The sequence below is a fragment of the Colossoma macropomum genome, unplaced genomic scaffold, assembly GCF_904425465.1.
Source record: "Colossoma macropomum unplaced genomic scaffold, Colossoma_macropomum, whole genome shotgun sequence".
In the NCBI taxonomy this organism is placed as follows: Eukaryota; Metazoa; Chordata; class Actinopteri; order Characiformes; family Serrasalmidae; genus Colossoma; species Colossoma macropomum.
The window spans coordinates 72,627-94,374 of NW_023494883.1; the positions used below are offsets into that span (position 1 = coordinate 72,627).

The 21,748-nt window shown below is 40.1% G+C and overlaps 1 protein-coding gene across 1 annotated transcript in view; it reads left to right on the forward strand.

Moving 5' to 3' along the window:
- Positions 1-21,519, forward strand: part of poc1a (POC1 centriolar protein A) — a 93,250-nt gene extending 71,731 nt beyond the window's left edge. Inside the window, exon 11 of the mRNA XM_036560606.1 lies at positions 20,659-21,519. Within this exon, the coding sequence (XP_036416499.1) occupies positions 20,659-20,787 (129 nt within the window). The 3' untranslated portion in view covers positions 20,788-21,519. The remainder of the gene's footprint in view (positions 1-20,658) is intronic.
- The last annotated feature ends 229 nt before the right edge of the window (positions 21,520-21,748 follow it).

Consider the following 21,748-nt stretch of genomic DNA (forward strand, 5'->3'; position numbering starts at 1 on the left):
AGCTAATCAACTGCAGTGCTCATAAATGCGAATAAGTCCATTCATCTCCAAATGTTTGTCTTAAATCTTTCTCTTTGCCTTTTCGTTAGCTACTAGCTAGGCGAGACTGCGTTGTTATGTGACCTGCAGTCTGCACGCCAGTTCTCAGTCATTGAGAACCGAGGCTTTCGTGCTATGGTGCACACTTTGGAGCTGAGATACAGCGTCCCATCTCGAAGATATTTTACTGACACAGCGATCCCCAAGCTCTACACTAAATCACTAAAGAAAATGGGTAGGACAGCTGTAACATGCTGCGTGGACATCCATTGTCACTGGTTCTTATGTCACCGTAACAGCACATTTTATCACAGATGAGTGGCAGCCAGTTTCTCATGTGCTCCAAACAAGAGCAGTGAATGAGAGCCTGCTAGTTCACTTGCCACATCACTTCCATTTATTTTATTAATGAAGGATATTGGAAGTAAATTCATTGTGGATCATTACAAATACTTTGCTTTAAAAGTTCCAAGTCCTCACACAGTGAGAAAACAGAAATCATGTATAGAAAAAAGGATGCATCAAGATGCATTGATAATCGTTTTATAATCGCATTGCAGCCCTCTGAATCGTAATCGAATCATGAGGTGCCTAGAGATTCCAACTTATAGCGGAGGGTAAAGTTCAGCAACCTCGCTTCTGGTCTTTAGTTTATTTACCTTTACATTCAGGGCATCATATGCTTTCAAGGTGGGGGGTGGTAATTATTTATTATCACCCACCTCTAATTCTTCAGTGATATGAAGCTGAAGTCAGCTGTTTACCAGCTTCTTGTTTGAATTTTCCCATTTGAATTTTCCAATTTCACCTTAAATGGTGCAGCAGTTCTGATGCCTGAGGTGCCAGAATGTAACTGCTGCACCATTTAAGGTGGAATGGAAAATTTAGCTAGCTACCGAGACATCGGCATACTACTAGCGATTTTTATGCTTGTTATGAAAAAAGGACCATAAAACATTTAAACGACATTAAACTAAAATAATGCAATGGTTATCGTATTTTTTTTAACAGAGAAAAAAAACCACATTTGTGGGTTTCTTTGGTCTCTTGTGCAGCCATCTTGGCAGTTTTTTTTTCTTATAACACTCAATTTGGAGTGTGTCTCTAAAAAACCTCTGCCCTACCCCTCTATCTCAACAAAAATCGGGACACCCTACCCGTAGACGAGAACGTGCAAAACAATGGAGGAGTGAGCTAAGTAGTTGGGACGAGGGGTGAAATGAGACTGGGCCTTAGTGAGGATTAGTGAGGTCAGGTACTGATGTTGGATGGTCAGTTCTGGATCACTCCAACTCACAGTCCAGTGCTAGGGGGCTTTATACTATATAATAGTTTTGGGAAAAATCCGATTTGCATGATTTTCCAGTCATCCCAAATCCAGTCAATAAGCCAAGACAAGTTTAGTATCCAAATTGTGCTTCTTATGTTTTGATCTGAAGCTTCTAGGTTAATGTTGCTAACAAACAGTGGAAGTAAAAAGTCTCCCAAATTTTACAAATACATCCCAAAACTTCTCTCAATCTGCTCAAACCACATCCAGGTCTCAAATCAGGTTTAGCAGACACATCAATGTGGTTTAGAACACAGTTACTATGAACTATAAAAACATAACTAAAAGAAAGAGCAGCCATTCTTGATAACCTGAATCATTACTTTCCTGATCACAATTTGGTATAATTACCCGCAAGACAAAAAAGACAGGGCTTCACAACACAGCCGTCCCTTAGAGTGATGCAGCTGGAGAAGCTAAGCGAGGACTCAGAAAAGGAGTACAGTGTCCAATTACGAATTTGAGGAGCACAAATGAGCCTCAATATATAGAGATTTGAATCTGAATATACATATGAACAGTTGCATTAGTTGGATGCCAGACTCACCAGTGATTCCCTGGACCACCTCTTAGCACAAAGCTGAAGCCTCTTGTCTGAAATTTCCCTTCCACCTTAAATGGTACAACAGTTACAAAACATTGCACAGAATGTAACTGCTGTACTATTTAAGGTGGAACAGCATATTCGGAGAAGAAGCTGCTGAATAGGAAGCCAACTTCTGCCATCTTTAGCTGCATCTGGTAAGACCCTTAGATTTTTTTGTGCAGGGACGACAAGCAGCAGTAAAAATGCTCACGGCAGAATCTGTAATGGCAGTTTTTGGTGTGAGGAACACACTATTGGAGTCACTTACCTGAACGGCTGAGCGGCTTCTTTCAGTAATCACTCATTTGCCGCTGTGTGGTCACTTACAGTCTGATTTTATGTTACCGAGAGAGCAGAAGAAAATGCCGGACTCTCGGCATAATAATGGTCTTTAGCCTCGATTTAGCCTTTAGTCTAGCAGCCTGCCAGCCAGGCCTCTGTGTCCACTAGCCCTGCCTGCGGTGCGCCTGCGGTGGTCAGCTGTATCACTCAGCAGTGGGGTCGGCCCATCTCTTCAACCAAGCCAGAAAAAACACTGAAAGTCACTAATACTGACAGCGTGAATGACGGTGGTATTTACTAAACTGACGCTCCGAGACGCAGCAAGAATAAACAAGACCCAAGTAAGAGACAAATGACCTGAGAAATTTGGATGTGAAACAACATTTAGCTCAGTTTTTGAGCCAGAGAAACTGCTGTGTGCTGATGTGGAAACACCACAGGTTTATCTGTGTACTGTTCAGCTCTGTTTTTAACTGTTTTGCACAATAAAGCTATTTTACATTTACTTTAAGTTGTTAAACATGGTTTTTATTAATAATTATATAATACTAAATACTGAATATATACTGTACATAAGCAAAAACTAAGTTTCCTCAAGCATCTTATAAATAATCCTTTATAAAAATGCCATCTAGCCAGCTGAGTGTGTTTTATTCGTGACACAGAACATAGGTTTTACCAAAATAAAATATTTTACAAATGTAATTGTATAAATATCTGGACTTATAGGTGAGGTGCGTTAGATAGAGTTAGCATGAGTATCGGTACTCTGTATCAGCCATTACTTAACGATCAGGTGTCAGTATGGAAAGTTGGTATCAGTGTATCTCTACTGTTTACTGTAACTTAAGAAGCAAAACTTGGACAGTAAACATGTCTCAGCTTATTGACTGTTTGTGTACACACTTTGTGTGAACTGTACAAGATTTTGTTCTTTTCATTTGTGAAGGGTATGAAATTGGCCTAAGCTATTAAACCATCTTCCTCTAGTGTTCTCTCAGAGTTTATTACACAGTCTGGGAGAGTCCTTTCTCTAAACGTCTGCAAACTAGAACCGTAACACATTTACTTTATGAACTCTAGACTTTCTTTGTACTCATGACCCTCTCTTTGCACTGCAGCTGCACTGATTTTCATTTGCTTCTTACTCAGGATAATTTGAGTTAGTGCATGCTTGCTAAAGAGCTACGCACAGACCAACATAGCTTTAAAAAAGAAAGAAATATCCAGTAGCTGGGAGGCAGTCATGAATATTTCACATTTGAACCTGAAACTGAGGGAATGTGCTGTGTTAGCTAGTCATCACTTGCCCCTCAACCTTTATCTCTCACTGTCTCTCTCTCACTCTCACTGTTGCACGAGTTCCACCCTCATCATTCAGATCATGATCTTGATTATGAGAAACAGAACAGCAGCAAACGTTTTTAATAGCCCATGCTTATTAAAATGAGCACAAAGTCGCATGCCAGCCGCCAAATTGCCATCTCACTGGTTGGAAATACACACAGCTGCCAGCAAAACAGAACTAGAGCTGGATAGACTTTAATAATCCCATAATATGGATTTTACAGAGCAAATTAAGAAGTCGGGGGAAAATGTTAAAGCTCTCGCAAGAGCTCTGTATAAAAGCATCCATTCAGTCTTTCTTGGAGACGTTGTGTAGACCACCAACTTAAACTGTAATGTTTCTTTGTGCTTTGCCAGCAGCTTTGTTTCCCATAGTGTCATAGCCTGCTAGAGTTTCTTTTCCGTCCACTGTACAGGTTCTTTCGTTGATGCCGTATTGGAGAGCTATTCATTCAAGCACTGGCAATTAACTTCCATAAGCACTCCACTCCATAAGCGTTGAGTATTTAAGCAAAAAATAAACCAGTGAACTGAATTTTTTTTGTGATCAACTTTTTATTGCATTTAACAACAGGGGTGGGGTAAAGTAAGAGGTTAGGGAAGGTAAGACAGTGACGTACAATGTTAGGTGTACAAACAGATCAAAGTACAAAACATACAGCCCAGCAAAGAACATTGCATAATCCAATTAGAACTAGAGTTCTTGAATAGAATTATATAAATTCTCCCAATTACTAATTGTTGATTGATTTGCTTTAAGCTGTAAACTTTTATTTATAAGGAGACAAAGCTGCATATTCTTTGCCAGTTTACATTGCTTATTGTTGTAGCTACTGTTCAAGAAATTGTGAATTTCTTTCATGAAATAGCCACGCCCACTCACCCGGCCTTCATACTTTTACCGAAACAACCACACCCACTCACCCGGCCTTCATACTTTTACCTAAACAACCACACCCACTCACCCAGAATTCATACTTTCATCTAAATAACCACACCCACTCACCCAGCCTTCATACTTTCATCTAAATAACCACACCCACTCACCCAGCCTTCATACTTTCATCTAAATAACCACACCCACTCACCCAGCCTTCATACTTACACCTAAATAACCACACCCACTCACCCAGCCTTCATACTTACACCTAAATAACCACACCCACTCACCCAGCCTTCATACTTTCATCTAAATAACCACGCCTACTCACCTAGCCTTCATACTTTCACTGAATAACCACGCCCACTCACCTAGCCTTTATACTTTCACCTAAATAACCACACCCATTCACCCAGCCTTCATACTTTCACTGAATAACCACGCCCACTCACCTAGCCTTTATACTTTCATCTAAATAGCCGCGCCCACTCACCCAGCCATCACACTTTCACCTAAAAAAAACTCACGCAGCCTTTATACTTTCATCTAAATAACCACACCCACTCACCCAGCCTTCGTATTTCCACTGAAAAACCAATAAAAAATGACACATCATACAGATGCTGAATGAAAGTGGTTTATACTCCTTTTTTGTTTAATTTGTTTTATACTCTAATCAGTCGTCTTCTCACAGTGGAAGGATGGACAGAAACACCTATGGATGTTCTCAGATCTAAAGCAGCTTATTTTTCTACTCTCTCTCAAAGATAAAAGCTTTAAGTGCTGTTTATCTGATGGGGACAGTTTTAGTGTCTACCAGGCCTTCCAGGTGGTTGTGGGAGTCTCATTGACTCTGGAGCTTTCGATAATTATTTGAACTCCAGTTTTGACTTTGACTTTGTTCTTTCTTGTGTAAGTAGATTGTCTTATATCTAATGTCCTCAGAAATATCTTCTGAAAAATTTAATAACTTGTACTTAATGGCCTTTTTGAATGTAAATTAAATTAACAAAGGGCGGTTACTGACTTCTGAACACTGAATTGAAACAAAAGAAAATTTCTTTTAAACCCCATGTATCAAACACAAGGCTCGTGGGCCAAGTTAGGCCTGTGGCACAATCCTATTAGGGCCGCAAATTATTTGAATATTCTAGCAATATTAGCCTATTTCAGCCTAAGATGCACTATAGATCCTAGCATGTATTGCAGCGTAAGGTGTGCTCCCACCCCCTCCCCAACCAAGATGTGTGGGACAGCAGCACAAAAAAAAAGAGTCCAGGTGTCTAGTTCAAGCAAATGGGCAGTTTTAAAAAAACTTACTGTCCATTGAGGACATTTAAAGAGGTTTAACAGTTATCTGCAGCTATTGTAGTCTATTGTTTTATATAAAACAATTTGTTTTTGTTGAGAATTATTTTAGAATCATTTTTTTCTTTTTTGCCGTTGTAGTTTTGGCATATTTTGAACAAATAATGGTCAGTTGGGGTCTTGGCAAAATGTTAAGTAGAAATAAAGTAAAAACACGGCTGGCAGATTTATTGCGATTTGTTAATATGGTCTTATTAGTGTTTCAGTTTGACACCCCTGTTTTAAATGGTGAAGTTCAGTGTTGTGATAGGCTCACTGACTTTGTGGACATGATACCTTGCCGAGCACTTTGAGTGAAAAGTCCCAGTGCACACTCAGTAGATCGTGCCAGGTTAGCTGAGGATCACAGCTGCTCAGTTTCTCTAAGATCCTGAGGGTATGTTTAAAAAAACAGGGAATGTGAGCTTTTTTGGATGTCCTCAGTGTCACTGACTTGCTGTCCCTGGGAGGATGGAAAACAATACCAGTCCTGTGACAAGAGCTGTATAACGTATAACAGAATACGTACATCAAACATGCCCAGCATATTCAGTGCTTTAGCTTTTGAGTACATCTCTGCACCATCACGTTCTCCCACAGCACATGTTCCTGTAAGAAACAACTCTAATGATGACTTCCAGTGCAGCAAGCTATTTTTATCGTATTACCTACCGAGGAATATCTATGACCCCGAATCTGCTGCACCAGAGTCTAAAACCAGCGGTCTCAGATCAGCCCGATAGGTTCTCGCACGTATCGATCGGAAAGGCACACCAGCGCAGGAAGGAAATGTGAAACCCATTCCCTCCAGTGTGAAATAGCAGATGTTATCGAGCTGCAGCTCCTGGACCCCGAGGGCCGGCTCAGGACGCCTGTTTATAGAGGGCCGGTCCCTACACGTCTCCATCTCGCCCACACTTTGCGGCCGCATGTTCTCGGATTTTGGGCGGCGGATTCCGAGAACGGGGTCAGTTCCAGGTCGTGCCAGTCCACAAAGAACGTTCCTCAACTGTGTGCCGTGTGGTAGGAGGACTTGCTTAGCTCATAGAGGAGCCGGCCATGGGAGAACACTGGAGCACTGTGCATGGTCAAAAATATCTCACCAGTAATGAATACTATTATTGTTGTTGTTGTTGTTGTTGTCGTAAATTCATATTGGCCCTCATCCATCAAAGTTGCATAAAAGAGACAAAGAACCTGCTCTGCGTCTGATTCATGAAACCTTCGTATGTCATGGAAACGAGCGGAGATTTGATGAATCAGCTTCAGTGCGTGAAATCAAACGCCAGCCCACCAGCATTTACATACCATTTACATGTCGTTTACATAAAGCACGCCCTAATTCATGTTGATGTTCTGTTTCCAGGTGGTTGTTAGGAGTCACATTTTCTCTGTAGCTTTTAATCAGTTTTTGAATTCAGTTTTGACTTCGACTTTCTCCTTCCTTGGCCTAATCCCATTCCACCCCTCGCCCTTACCTCTTTGTCGTTTTGCGCATTCACATTTAGAGGTAGGGTGTCCTGAATTTTGTTGAGATAGGGGGTAAAACGAAGGGTTAGGGCTGCATGGCTCTCCAAACGGAGGTTTTTCAGAGTCACACTCCGAACAGAGTGTTATGAGAAAAAAAGGAAAACCGGCAAGATGGCTGCACAAGCGACCAAAGAAACTCACAAATGTGTTTTCTCTGTTAAAAATTACAGTAGCCGGGCTCCCGAGTGGCGCAACCGTCTAAGCGTTGGCCCTATCATCAGGAGATCGCGAGTTCGATCCCTGGTGATGCTACAGCCATCCGTAGCCGGGAGTCTAAGAGAGCACAATTGGCCTCGCTCTCTCTGGGTGGGAAGGATGGCCCCCCTTCTCCCCCCATCACACAACGCGATGCTAGTCAGCACAGGCGTCTGTTAGCTGATGTAACAGATCTGGCGGTTGGCGCTTTCCTCCGAGCACGTTCAGCTGTCCAATGACTGGCTGTGTGAGCGGCAGTTTGAAAAGAAGTGGTTGGCTTCACAGGTCTCGGGGGAAGCCTGTGTTAGCCTTCACCCTCCTAGCGTAGATAGTATCGTGTGATTGGGGGCGTTCTAACTAGCGGGTGGAATTGGCGACAACTAAATTGGGGAGAAAATTGGGTTCAAATCCACAATACAGTAGCCATGTTATTACCTTTGCATTAGTTTAATGCCATTTCAATGTATTATGGTCCTTTTCTTCATAACAAGCATAGAAACCGTTAGCAGTATGCTAATGTCTCGGTAGCTTGCTAAATTTACCGTTCCACCTTAAATATTCCAGCAGTACCTGAAGCTCCAGAATGTAACTGCTGCTCCATTTAAGGTGAAACGGGAAAACTCAAACAAGAAGCTGGTGAATAGCTGACTTCAGCTTCATATCACTGAAGAATTAGGGGTGGGTGATAATAAATAATTGCCCCCTCCCCCTCTTTGAAGGCATATGATTCCCTAAATGTAGTTAAAGCCCAGCAGCGAGGTTGCTGAACTTTACCCTCCTCTGCTATCACTGCAGACTGGCAGAATCACATACAGAGCAGCACTAGTGGTCTGTTAATGAAGTAATGTTCTTTTTATTTGAGGGTTGTCCTGTTTCTGAGGTGAAGATTCAACCACTACCCCTTGTGACTCAGTTCCAAGGAGCAAGAACACACTGAAAAACAAGGGGTAGGGGTAAATGTAAGAAATGGGGATTGGGCCCTTATGTAAGTAGGTTGTTTTATATCTAATCTCAGAAATATGTCCTGAAAAAATTAATAACTTGCACTTTATGGCCTTTTTGAATGTAAATTAAATTAATGTTTATGCATAGGTTCTTAGCATGATTGTTATTTTCTGTTTGCTGTTAGACATGGGTTTGATCGTACAAATACGCCAAAGATGAAACTGACCAATGACAGAACTGTTGTTGAAATTTGTGTGCGCTCGTTTTATGATCGGATTTGACTGCACGCACCTTTGGTGAATAAGGGATATTATGTACATTTTAGAAATGGTCCTCCAAAAAAACTGGGCTGCCAGAGTTCATTCAGGACTATGGATGCACCCATTATACATTTTTGTTCAGATTTCTTTATAGCACAGCTCTCAGAGTACAGAATAGCAGATTGGTTTGTTCGGCTTCATATTATGTTTACAATTTATCCGTAAATTCAGACAGCACAATTTTTTTTGCATTTTTTGCAGCTAAATGTTTTTGGTTTTTTTTAGATCTGACATTATCTGCTTCAGTCACCAGACACTGTGGCTGATTGGCCAACATAATCACTATAAAATCAACCCAGACTAAGGATGACTATGTTAAAAGCAGAAAAAGAGCTCTGCATGCAAGAGCAACCATTCAAACACAAACCTGACACAGTATGAATGCTGCACACTGAGTGCGCATGAATATAATTTAGCCATAGACCAAATGAGAATGTTTGTAAACGTAATGGTTTTGCTCAAATTACAACACGATTTAAAATAAATGCAAACATAATTGATTGAACATTGGTGATAACAGTAAAATCATGTTGTGTTTGAGGCTGATGTCAAATGTAACCAAGTATGTAATGGATTTTACTGACAATTTTTCCAGTTTTTGAGCTTTCAGAAGCAGTGAGAGCTGCTATAAGTGGTGCTAATCCCACTGAGGATCCTCTATGGGGTTGATATTGCTTATAGCAGCCCTGTCTGCTACTTGCTAACACTTTCAGGTAAAGATAACGATAATTTAGCGAATTCCTTAATCTTATTCACCAGGGTATATTTTGGTTTTTCCACCTAAATTTACGTGACCAAATCATAAGGCAAATTATTCAGTAACTGCATGAAATAAATGTACATTTTTATTTTATTTTATTTTTTTGTAAAAGCTCCACTCAAATTAACAGAAAATGTGTTTTATGATCATACACATATTGCTATGTGCTTACAATTTACCTCTGAAAGCCAAAAATCTTAGACACTCTTTGTATTTTTCTATAAAAATAGTTTTTACAGGGCAGATCACTAAAAAGACACCATCTGTTTGTAGTGTATAGCCCAGATTTGTGGAAAACTGGATCAAGTTTCAGTAGAAAAAATAAATTATGAGTTCAGTTTCTCCTATTATAAGTGTTTAAAATTACATTACTCATCTATTTGACTGTTACAGCTCTCATATGACATAAACCTTTTGAATGTAGCTTATGAAATATGAAAGTTATGAAGAATATGATAAAGTGCGTTTTGGAACCACCAGTGGTCTCAAGGAGTTGAAAAGGTTAATCTTTCAAGTGAAGTTACCAAACACTATTACATCACCACTATAAGTACACTAGAATGACATGATGGGTGTAAAATTATTACTTTGTTGAGAATTCGAGATAAGGCAGCATAAGCTATAAGAAGCTAACGCTATTAGCATTTATGCTAATGGACACAGAATGAGTGTTTTTGCTCATATTATCACACTGGACAGAAAAAAATGTAAGCGGCTCCAGCTGTCTTTCGAGCAGGTGAGAAATGAACTACACTTTTTTTTTAAAAAAGGTTTTATATAGGACCATTTATAGCACATTCATGCACACTTTCCATCAGTATGAAGAACCATCTTGTGATGTAAAGAACCCTTTAAGAACCCTCTATATAGAACCATTTTTTTACTGAAGAACCATCTTTTTTAAGTGTAGGTTTAGAACTAGAAACATAAGTTCACTTGGCTTGTGTCAGTGTTTTTTGAATATGCACAGACACTTTATTAAACCATGCAGTGAAATGTGCGACTGGTGCATGTTCACGATTTTATGACAAAAATTAACCACCCAAAGCCGTTATGTTGGTGACCTGTTAAGATCAGGTTAAAAATAAGTAGCACTTTATCTGGAATGGTCGTTTGTAGATGATTAACAAACTGTTAACAGATTATCAGTAACACATCAACGGCATATCAGTGAAGTAACAATAGTGAAGCATAACCCTCACTCTGGCCCTAATCCTAACCCCTAACCTTAACTTCAACCCAAATCCTAATCTTAACCCTCATCCTGGCCCTAATCACTAATCCTAAACCTAAACCTTAACCCTCAACCCAAAACCTATTCCTAACTCTCACCCTGGCCCTAATCCTAAACTTAACCTTAACCTCAACCCAAAACCTAATCCCAATTCTAGCCCTCACCCTGGCCCTGATCCGAACCCTAACCTTAACCTCAGCCCAGAACCTAATCTTAACCCTCATCCTGGCCCTAATCTGAAAACTAACCTTAATCTCACCCCAAAACCTAATCCCAATTCTAGCCCTCACCCTGGCCCTGATCCTGACATTAACCTTAACCTCAGCCCAGAACCTAAACTTAACCCTCATCCTGGCCCTAATCCGAAAACTAACCTTAAGTGTCACCTAAAAATGCTCTGTTTTTCTAATATCTTTCTTAAATAAGTCTCAGGATCAGTACAGAATCCTGTTGTATCCTTAAATCCAGACTTTTTTTTTCCTTTCATTTTTTGCAGCTAAATATTTACATCTGACGTAGATCTGCTTCACTCACCAGACACTGAGGCTCGTTGCCCAACACTATAGATTTTTTTCTGTGACATGGCACGAATTACATGACACATTTCATAAAAACAGGGCCTGTAATGACTAATGACTTGTCAGTCTGTGTCTCTCCCTGCTCTGTTTGGTAATTATGTATTGCTTTCCTCCTCCCACTGTGGCCGTTGAGAAGCGGCCTAATGATGGCAATCTCTTGTAGTCGTTATTAGTTTTTCAACCAGCAGCAGAGCAGTAATTTGTTATCACCCTGAGAATTTGCAGCACTGACATTTAGACTCATTAAATTTTGTGTAGGGATGAGGGGGGCACAACCCAACACATTGTTTTTTTTCCTGAATAATTTTAAAAGTATTTGTGCAAGATGAATACATATTTTTATGCAAGCAGCGTACACATCTCTATCACAAATGAAAACATAAATTTTGTTTATGGAAAATTCAGCCAAAAGTGCCAGGAGTGCAAACATCATCATCATCATCACTTTTACAACCCGACTTCCAAAAAAGTTGGGATACTGTGCAAAATGTAAATAAAAACAAAATGAAATGATGTGCAAATCATTTAAACCCTATATTTCATTGAAAATAGTACAAAGACAACATATCAAATATTGAAAGTGAGAAATTTTATTGTTTTTGAAAAATTATAAAAATTACATGCCCATTTTGAATTTGATGCCAACAACACATTCCAAAAAAGTTGGGACGGGGGCCTGTTTGCCTCTGTGTTTAATCACCTCTTCTTTTAACAACACTGTAAGCGTTTGTGAACTGAGGAGACACTGCTGTAGTTTTGAAAGTGAAATGTTTTCCCATTTTTGCTTAACATAAAATTTTAGCTGCTCAACAGTTTGGGGTCTCCTTTGTCGTATTTTTCATTTTATAATGTGCCAAATGTTTTCAATAGTGACAGGTCTGGACTGCAGGCAGGCCAGTTTAGCACCCGGACTCTTTTAATACAGAGCCATGCTGTTGTAATACATGCAGAATGTGGTTTGACATACCATCATGAATACTGGCTTTTGAACTGTGCACTGATAACAAGCTGAGTGGTGTTTAGTCCAGGGGACACGATTCCATGATTCCAATAAGAAATTCAAATGTTGATTCATCGGACCGCAGTACACTTCTCCACTTCCTCTCAGTCCATTTTAAATGAGCTCAGGCCCAGAGAAGCTGGCGGCGTTTCTGGATCCTGTTATCCTGTCCTATATGGTTTCTTCTTTGCGTTTAAGAGTTTTAATTAGCATTTGTGGATGCAGCGACAAACTGTTTTCACAGACAGTGGTGTTCAGAAGTGTTACTGAGCCCATGCAGTGATTTCCACTGCAGAATCATGTCTGTTTTTAATGCAGTGCCGCCTGAGGGCCCAAAGATCATGGTCAGCAAATACTGGTTTTTGGCCTTGTCCCTTGCACACAGAGATTTCTCCAGATTCTCTGAATCTTTTAATAGTGTCATGTACTGTAGATGAAAAAAAGCAAAAGTTCTTTGCTATTTTATGTTGAGATGTTATTTTTGAATTGTTGCACTATTTGATTGTGCAGTCTTTCACAGAGTGGTGAACCCCTCCTCATCTTTACTTCTGAAAGACTTAGCCTCTCTGAGATGATCTTTTATACTCAGTCATGTTACTGAACTGTTGCCAATTAACCACCAGGTGTTTTTTTTTTAGCATTACACAACTTTACCAGCCTTTTGTTGCCCTCGTCCCAACTTTTTTGGAACGTGTTGTTGGCATCAAATTCGAAATGGGCATATATTTTTCAAAAAACAATAACATTTCTCAGGTTCACCATTTGATATGTTGTCTTTGAAGCATTTTCAATGAAATATAGGATTTAAATGATTTGCGCATCATTGCATTTTGTTTTCATTTACATTTTTCACAGCGTCCCAACTTTTTGGGAAATGGGGTTGTATTTATATTGTGCCTTTCCCATGCTCAAGGACGCTTTACAATCAAAGAACATGAACACAAAAGGACAATACAGGTGAACATTCAAGTATAAACAGAACAACACTAACACAGTGAAAACAAGTAAGTCTTTAACAGAGATTTAAATGAAGATAGAGAGGTAGCATCCTAAATAGAGAGGGGAAGAGTACTCCAAAATTTGGGAGCTACTACAGTAAATGATCGACCACTCATAGAAGTCAATTTAAACCTTGGAACATGAAGAAGGCCTAAATTTTGCGATCTGAAAGTTAGGGGATGGACATGAAGATGCTCAGCTAAATATTGAGGAACCAGACCGTGCAGAGCTTTATATGTAATAAGGGGAACCTTGCACTGAACACGGAATGTAATGGGTCACCAGTGAAGACACTAAAGGACAGGGGTGATATGGTCAGCAGCAGCATTTTGAACATACTGTAGCCTAGTGAGGGCTTTGACAGGGCAGCCAGATAGAAGAACATTGTAGTAGTCTAGCCCTGGAGCCGTATTACAGAAACTTCTTAAGCCTGAAATCTTATCCTACCATGACAGCTTTAGTTAAGACTGAGTTTAGGACAGTGGCTATTACAGATTATACAACAGTTAGTTCCAGCCACGCAAGCTGATTGGTTGAGAGGCGTTCTAACCGTGCAGATATTTCACCATAGCATCACAGGTTTTTCACAAACACTATCACTCCGCTAAGACGATGTTGCTAATCAACGAGTTTGACAGCTGTAGGAGACGCTCAAGCCATTTGAATGTTTTTACTTCTTATTTTGCGCACAAACAAAAAATGGATACTTTTAAGATCACATTTGACCGACAGTCGATTTGATCAGACTCTGAAGATGAGACTACACTAAATTCCGAAACTGTCATTACCACTGAGCAAGCTTTTCAGTCGGCAGCTGTGACAGAAGAACACCTAAACAACCTGGAATTAGCCAGAAATGAACCGAATACCATTCGCCAAACGTGTAGTCTCATCTTCAGTGTCTGACCAAATCGGACTGAGCCATAAAACTGACGCAATAAAAAACCAAAAAGCTGCTCAGTGGTGACAGTTTCGGACAGTTTCGGAATTTAGTGTAAGGAGCTGGGGAATGAACTGCCGGCTGTGCAGCGAGTGAGCAGAATTCGTTACTGTGTTGTAGCAACAAGCTGCTTGTTAAGGAACTATAATTTGGCAGAAGGAATTGCTAACATTAAAACATATTAAATGACACGTTCACAAACCAGTTTATTAATTTCTTACTTTATTTATTTAGCTGTTGTATAAAAGCAATAGAACACTTGAGGTTGTGTGTTATCGGAAATAACATCACTGTTGCTTAAATACCAGTTCCTAACTTCATAATCTTATTATTAACTCCAGATAAGGAACAGTATTACACAAACATCCTAACTAGACTAAATCTCCTAAATACTGTCCTAACTTTAAGATAAACCCCAAGAGTGTCCTAACTTCTGTTTAAGCGTCTGTCTAGCCAGTTCGTTTTTAGCCAGCTGTGCCAGGCAGCATAGTTCACTACTAACATAATGATGCAACATTTATTTATACTGTAAAATGCTGCTTTCACTTGTGAGATGTTTTTCTTTTTTAACTCTGCGTTTTAAAAATCTGCAGACACGATCTCCACCGTCCCCTCTAATTACCTTTGTGTGTTAATGTTGATGTTCAAATATTACAGTGATGGTTGTGAATAATGAGGAGACAGAGCTGAACGTGTTCATTAGGAGGAATAACGTTAACGCGCTCGGCTAAAGCATTCAGGAAATGGAGACTGAAGCTGGAGAGTGGCGACGCTCTGATAAACAGCAGGGGGCACTCTCACAGTATTCACAACTTACAGTTTATCACACTTTAGTATTTTGTGAGCTTTTTTACATCAGTAATGGTGGCTGCCTGGTTAACTAGCTTGATTACTTTGATAACATGTTTATGTTTAAGCTGTGCGCGTATGGTTGGTTGATAGGTAACAGACATGACAGCTGATTGTCGACTTCAATCGAGTGAGTTAAGATTTCTTAACTTGAAATAAGATGCTGTAAGATCAGATAAGATTCCTAAATTAAGACCAGATTTCTGTAATACGAATTTGTGAATAATCTGATCTTGACCTCTCCGATCTTAAGTTAAGACAAAAAAATAGGAAGTTTGTGTAATACGCCACCTGATGTCACTAATGCATGTGTTTTTGCATTGGCTTGGCTGAGAAAGGGTCAGAGACGAGCAATATTAAGAAGGAAAAATACTGTTTTAACAACAGAATTGATGTGAATGTCAAAGGAGAGTGTGGGGTCAAAGATAACCCCAAGATTGCGGACACAGGGAGAAGGTGATACCAGAATCCCATCAACATTGATACCAAGGACAGATGAACTAGATATCAGTGCCTTTGAGCCAAACATTACAACTTACCCCATAGGTGGGGCTAACTAACAGACTGAGGGGCAAGTTATATCAGTTACCAATGAGTCAATGCAAACACATTTAATTCAAGATTGTTTGAACCAAATGAACTTAAATACATAATAAAAATGCATCAGAATAAATATGATTAGTGAAAAGAGGGTCAAACACTATCTATTTACTTGACATCTATAGTAATAACGCCCAAAAATGATCTGTTCTGAATGTATATGGGGAGATATGATATGGAGTTCTGTGTACTTCGAGGGTCTTAGCTGTAACGTTGTGTTAAACTAACCACCCCCCCCACCCCCCACCATGTGGAGGTTGTGCTTCAGCTTGGCTAGCTCTCACTGTGAGCTCTATATCTGTTTGAAAACGCTTCTGTACTACACACACCAAGAGGACATTAAATAATACAGGAGTGAATTCTGTATAGCTCATTAATTACAAACACTTCAAAAAACAAAATCAGAAACATCTGGCTGACCTCTGTGAACCTTCACTGATGACGTTGCTATGGGAACACAAGATGACCCAAAGTACGTTCTGCTGGAACCTGTTTAATTACATAAAATAACCGTATTATATTTTACCCTGCGTCAGTTTGTGCCGTGCTTTTGCTTACATGTGACAAGGCAAAGTTCATGTTTCACAGTTCAAAGTCATTTTTGTGTATGTTTTTTATTTCAAGCAAGATGTGACTAACATTTGCCCCCCAGACAAGGGGAATTCCACCATTCTTTCTACATTTCTGCATAAATCAGTGTGTGATTTGTAAACAGAGTGATTCAAAGTGGTTTGTTGTGAAGTGGTTCAGATTTCTTTACAGTGGTGGTGATAAGAACCAGGGGTCGCCATGACTACAACACAAATATAAACATTTTATTTACTATCCAAAACCACCAGTGAACCTACATATGTCTTCTGAGTTTTATATGGAATGTTGATGATGGGAAAATAGTGGAAAATTTGAAATAATAAGTTAAAACTGTTTTGCCTCACAGCACCCTGCATGTGTCCCTCCATCATTAATGGAGTTTAAAAATACATTTTAGGCCAAAATCCTCTCAAAGCTATCGCCAGACATGAGGCAGCGTATTAATAACCATTTCATGTAATAACTTGCTGAGAGGGAGCTTTTAGAGGTGGTGTCTGGTTCCTATCACCACCACTGTGAACAATTTGACTCGGTAAGTTTCTCTAGAACAGAGCGTTTCACACCAAACCACTCTGAATGATTCTGTTTACTTCTTAAACATAAGTTATGCAGAAATTTTAACGATCTGTTGGATTCCTCTTTAAAGTCCCACAAAATACCAAGAGCATTAGTGAGGCCAGGTACTGATGTTGAATGGTCAGTTCTGGATCACTCCAACTTATCCCAAAGATATTGGATGGAGCTCCATCACTCTGGAGAACACAGTTCCACTGCTCCACAGACCAATGCTTTTCTAAGCAGATTTTACTGTAGGTGCAAAATAACTGGTTTAAAAAGTAGCCATAAAATAAATACAATTTCGTCCTGTTTTGGAGCTCCCTCAGTTGAGCTATGCATGTTTTTTGTTCCTTATTAATGTTAATGGAATATATTTTGATGAAATTTTTTTTTTGGAATTTACAGAAGTGGAAGCTGGACTTACATCTTTGTAGATGAGCAAGCAAGTCAACATTAAGTACTGTTGTGTTTTAAATACTGTTTGTTTATTGTGTTAGTTGTACAAGATTGATTATAAAGAAAGCTTTAGGTGTCTGTTTTATCTTGGCACAGCTGTCTCATCATACACAGATACAAAGCTTAAGTCAGCTTCTTATTCACCAGCTTCTCATTTGAATTAAGTGTTCCACTTTAAATGGAGCTGCACTGAGGCGCCTTAAACATAGGAAGGATTACAAAAGTTGGCAAATACGAAGCAACATCAACTCACCTCAATAAATGTGTTAATTCATCTCAATAAAAGCTCCTTAATCGACAAACACCTCAAACTTCCTCTTGGAGGTGTTTAATGAGCAACTAACAAGCAGCAGAGCTATCACAGTTATCACTACAGCAACAAATAAAAAAGAAATCAAGGCAATACACTCAAATATATCAGTTAATACCCTTTAAAATTGAGATTTAAAAGTGATCCAAAAGAAAACCGTGTTTTACTGCCTTTGCTGGATCAGTTATGGCTTTATCTCATTACAGACACAGCACTTGAAGTTGATGTCGCTACCAAAATGGTGGTAGCGCGACTGTGACGTCATTGGAATACTATCAATATCTTTTCTTCCCTTGAACTATCATATACTCTTAAAAAGATTGTTCTTCAGGGGTTCTTCAGTAAAGAAAATGGTTCTGTATAGAACTATGAACACTCAAAGAATGGTTTGCTTGTTTAAAGGGTTCTTTGCATGGTGAAGTTGTTCTTCAGATTGGAAGATGGAAATCAAAAAGGGTTCTATTGTTAAAAGCTTGACATCGTAACAATAGCAGAACTTTTTGGTGCTGTGTAGAACCCCTTAATGCAAGAACCTTTTAATCATACAAAGGGTTCTTTAAGTGTTTATGGTTCTATATAGACCCATTTGCTTTAATAAAGAACCTTTGAAGAACCATCATTTTTAAGAATGTAAAGGAAATAGCAGTTAAGGAACTTTATGCAATGCTTGAGGGATGTTTAAGGGGGAGTGTAAGGCTCAGTCCCTTTTCTTATTTTTACCCCTACCCCTTGTTTTCAAGTGTTGCCCCTTGGAAATGACTTACAGGGTAGTGGTTGAAATCTTCCCTACGAAATGGGAACCTCCAATAAAAAGAACATTACTCCATTAACAGGCTACTAGCGCTGCTCTGTAGGCGACCCTGCCAGTCTGCAGTGATAGCAGAGGAGGGTAAAGTTCAGCAACCTCACTGTTGGGCTTTAGTTACCTTTAGGGCATCATATGCCTTCAAAGAGGGGTCCATATTTACTATCACCCACCACTAATTCTTCCTAATTAAGCCAGCTGTTCGCGTTTTCCCGTTCCACCTTAAATGGAGCAGCAGTTACATTTTGGCATTTCAGGCGTCAGTACTGCTGGTGTTAAGCGCCAGGGGGTTCTCCCTGAGTGAGACTCGAACTCACGACTCTTATGTTCGTGTTGGGAGCACTAAAGGACAAACCACCTGGTGGACAAAGGAGGACAGGCTCAAGCGCAGAGCAGCTAAGGGTCCAGGAAACAAATGAACTTCAAAAGGAGACAAAAGGCTAAGAACAGGGGTGAACGAGTTGAACGAGGAAACCTCTTATCTCTGTAATCCCAGACTTCACGTTACGCACCGTGCCACCGAAGGGGTGATGGCTGTGCCAACTCAAATGGCTCCCCAATGGTGAGAGAGCACACAAAAGTCTTAATTACTCAGGCCTAGCAGGTTGCCTGGACGTTACAGCTGGACAGTTTAAGGTGGAACGGGAAATTTAGCTAGCTAGCTAGTGAGACATTAGCATACTATTAGTGATTTATATGCTTGTTATGAAGAAAAGGATCATAATACACTAAAATGACATTAATCTAAGATAATACAATGGTTATTGTAATTTTTAACAGAGAAAATTCTCACATTGGTGTTTCCTTGGTCGCTTGTGCAGCCATCTTGCAGATTTTTGTTTTTTTCTCCTAACACTTAGTTTGGAGTGTATCTGAAAAACTTCTGTTTGGAGGGCCATGTAGCCCAAACACTTCGCCCTACCCCTCTATCTCAACAAAAATGGGGACACCCCACCCCTAGATGTGAATACACAAAACAGAGGGGTAGGGCTGAGTGGTAGGGGCGAGGGGTGAAATGGAATTGGGCTTAAGAGTCTGTGACAGTTTCACTTTAGGAAGCTCTTCAGTAAAAGGATTTCTGTGCAACACACTTAACCTGAGAAAATTCTTAAGGGTGAACTTAATAGAAAATTCATCTTCAGTTTGTTTTATGCAGCTGCTGGTGCTTAAAGGTCAGCGCGGTTGTGGTGCCGCCTGCTCCCTGATGACGGTTCTCAGAGGCCGGCCCACCAAGCCATGCCGGCCCTGGCACAAGCCCTTTAACCCCCGCCCCCCCTACATCTCCTCATTGCGCTGCTGAGAAAGGGGGGCTTCTCTGAGGGGGACTGCTGTGTTTCCGCCCCACATAGAGGCCGTGGTGTTCGGTTTCTGCCTCATGTGGCGAGCGCAGGGGGCTCGTATCCCCCTTCTATAATCAGCCGGATTGTGCGCGAGGAGAACAGCACATCTGTTTGGGGGGCGAAAATAGACGCATTCATACATTCTTCTGACGCCGGACTATGACCCCCCCCCACAACACTCCATCAATAAACCCCGCCTTGTTCTCTCTCCTCTCTCTATCTCTCTCTCTCCCTTCCCTCTCTCTCTCTCTCTACCTCTATTTATCTTGTTTTTCTCTACCTCTCTCTCTTGCTCTGTTACTCGTTTTCTTCCTCTGTCTCATATTGTTTTTCCCTTTTCTTTTCATTTAATTTCTCTCTGTTGCTCATGCTCTTTTTCTCCACTTTATATCTGTCTGCAACTGTTTTCTCTTTCTCTATATGATTCTTATTCTCTTTTTCTCTCATTGCACTCTGTTTTGTCTGTTTCTTTTTCTGCCTCTGTGCTTTTGTCTTGTTGTTTCTGTCTTTCTCTCCTTCTGTCTCTATCATTCTTTTTCTTTCTCTTTCTTTATCTATCTCATTGTCTTTCTATTCCATTCTCTCTCTGTTTCTCTATCTCTCTGTCTCCCGTTCTGTTTGTCTCTTTGTGTATCGTTTTCTTTCTCCTTTCTTTCTCTCTGTTGTACTCTTTTCTTCTTTCTCTCTCACTCTCTCTCTCTCTGTCTGTCTCTCTGTTCTATTTTCTCTTTCTCTCTCCCTCTCTCTCTCTTTCCCTTTCTCTTTCCTTCTCTCTCCCTCCCCTCCTCTCTCTCTCTCTCTCTCTCTCTCTCTCTCTCTCTCTCTCTCTGATTCTAGACGGTGTCTGTGTTGGAGCAGAGGCTGACTCTGACGGAGAACAGGCTGAAGGACTGTATTGATAACCAGCGTGAGATCAGCGTTCGGCTCTGCCACTCAACTGATCCAGAGAGCACAGCGTCTCACTGAGGGCTTGACCGGCCAGTGCTGCGCTCCTCTTTTCTTTTTCTTTTCTTTTTTGCCCTCCCTCCCTCTCTGTTCCTTCCAGCCTCATATTTATCATCTGTATGAACTGACCCGACTCTCCGCTGGAGCTGCAGCTACTTCTCACATTCACTTCCTCAGACAGGAGCCAGAGCCTTGCCTCAGATAGCACTACGGAGCCACAGCCAAATACTCACAATACTCACATACTCAGAAGCACTGTTTATTTGTTAATAACAGCAATATTTCTGCCCCTTAATGTACAAAAACTGCTGAAATATTTTATCTGAACTCCACTCTGTTTTCAGGGCAGCAGACAAAAAGAAAGGCCGCTCTTTTGGGCTTAGACTACACTCTTAAAAAAGATGGTTCTTCAAGGGTTCTTTAGTAAAGACAGTGGGTCTGTGTAGCACCACTCAAATACTCAAAGAACCCTTTGTATGATTAAAGGTGGAAAGGGTTCTCCAGATTGATAGAGAATGTTGTAGATGGTTCTGAATAAAACCTTTTTGAAAATGGTTCTTAATAGCACCAGAAAGGGTTCTGCTATAGTTACGATGTCAAGCTTGTAAAATTAAAGAAAGCCAAATTTGGCTTCTTATTTAAATGTCCTGCTCCGCCTTAAATGTTGCACTGTTAGATTCAGGTGCCTATACAGCTGCTAGAGTGTAACTGCTGCTCTATTTAAGGTAGAACGGAAAATTCAGACAAAAAGCTGCTGAATAAAAAAGCCAACTTCAGCCTCGAGAAGATTCAGATGTAAACATTGTGTTTTTGAATATGCTTCTTATTTAAAATGTAGGGACATCCCAGAATAATAAGGAACTGCTAACGTACATGCTTATAAAGCATGGTTCTCAAGGGTTCTTTAGTAAAGAAAATTGTTCTATATAGAACCATGAACACTCAAAGAACCCTTTGCATGATTAAATGCTTTTTTGAACCA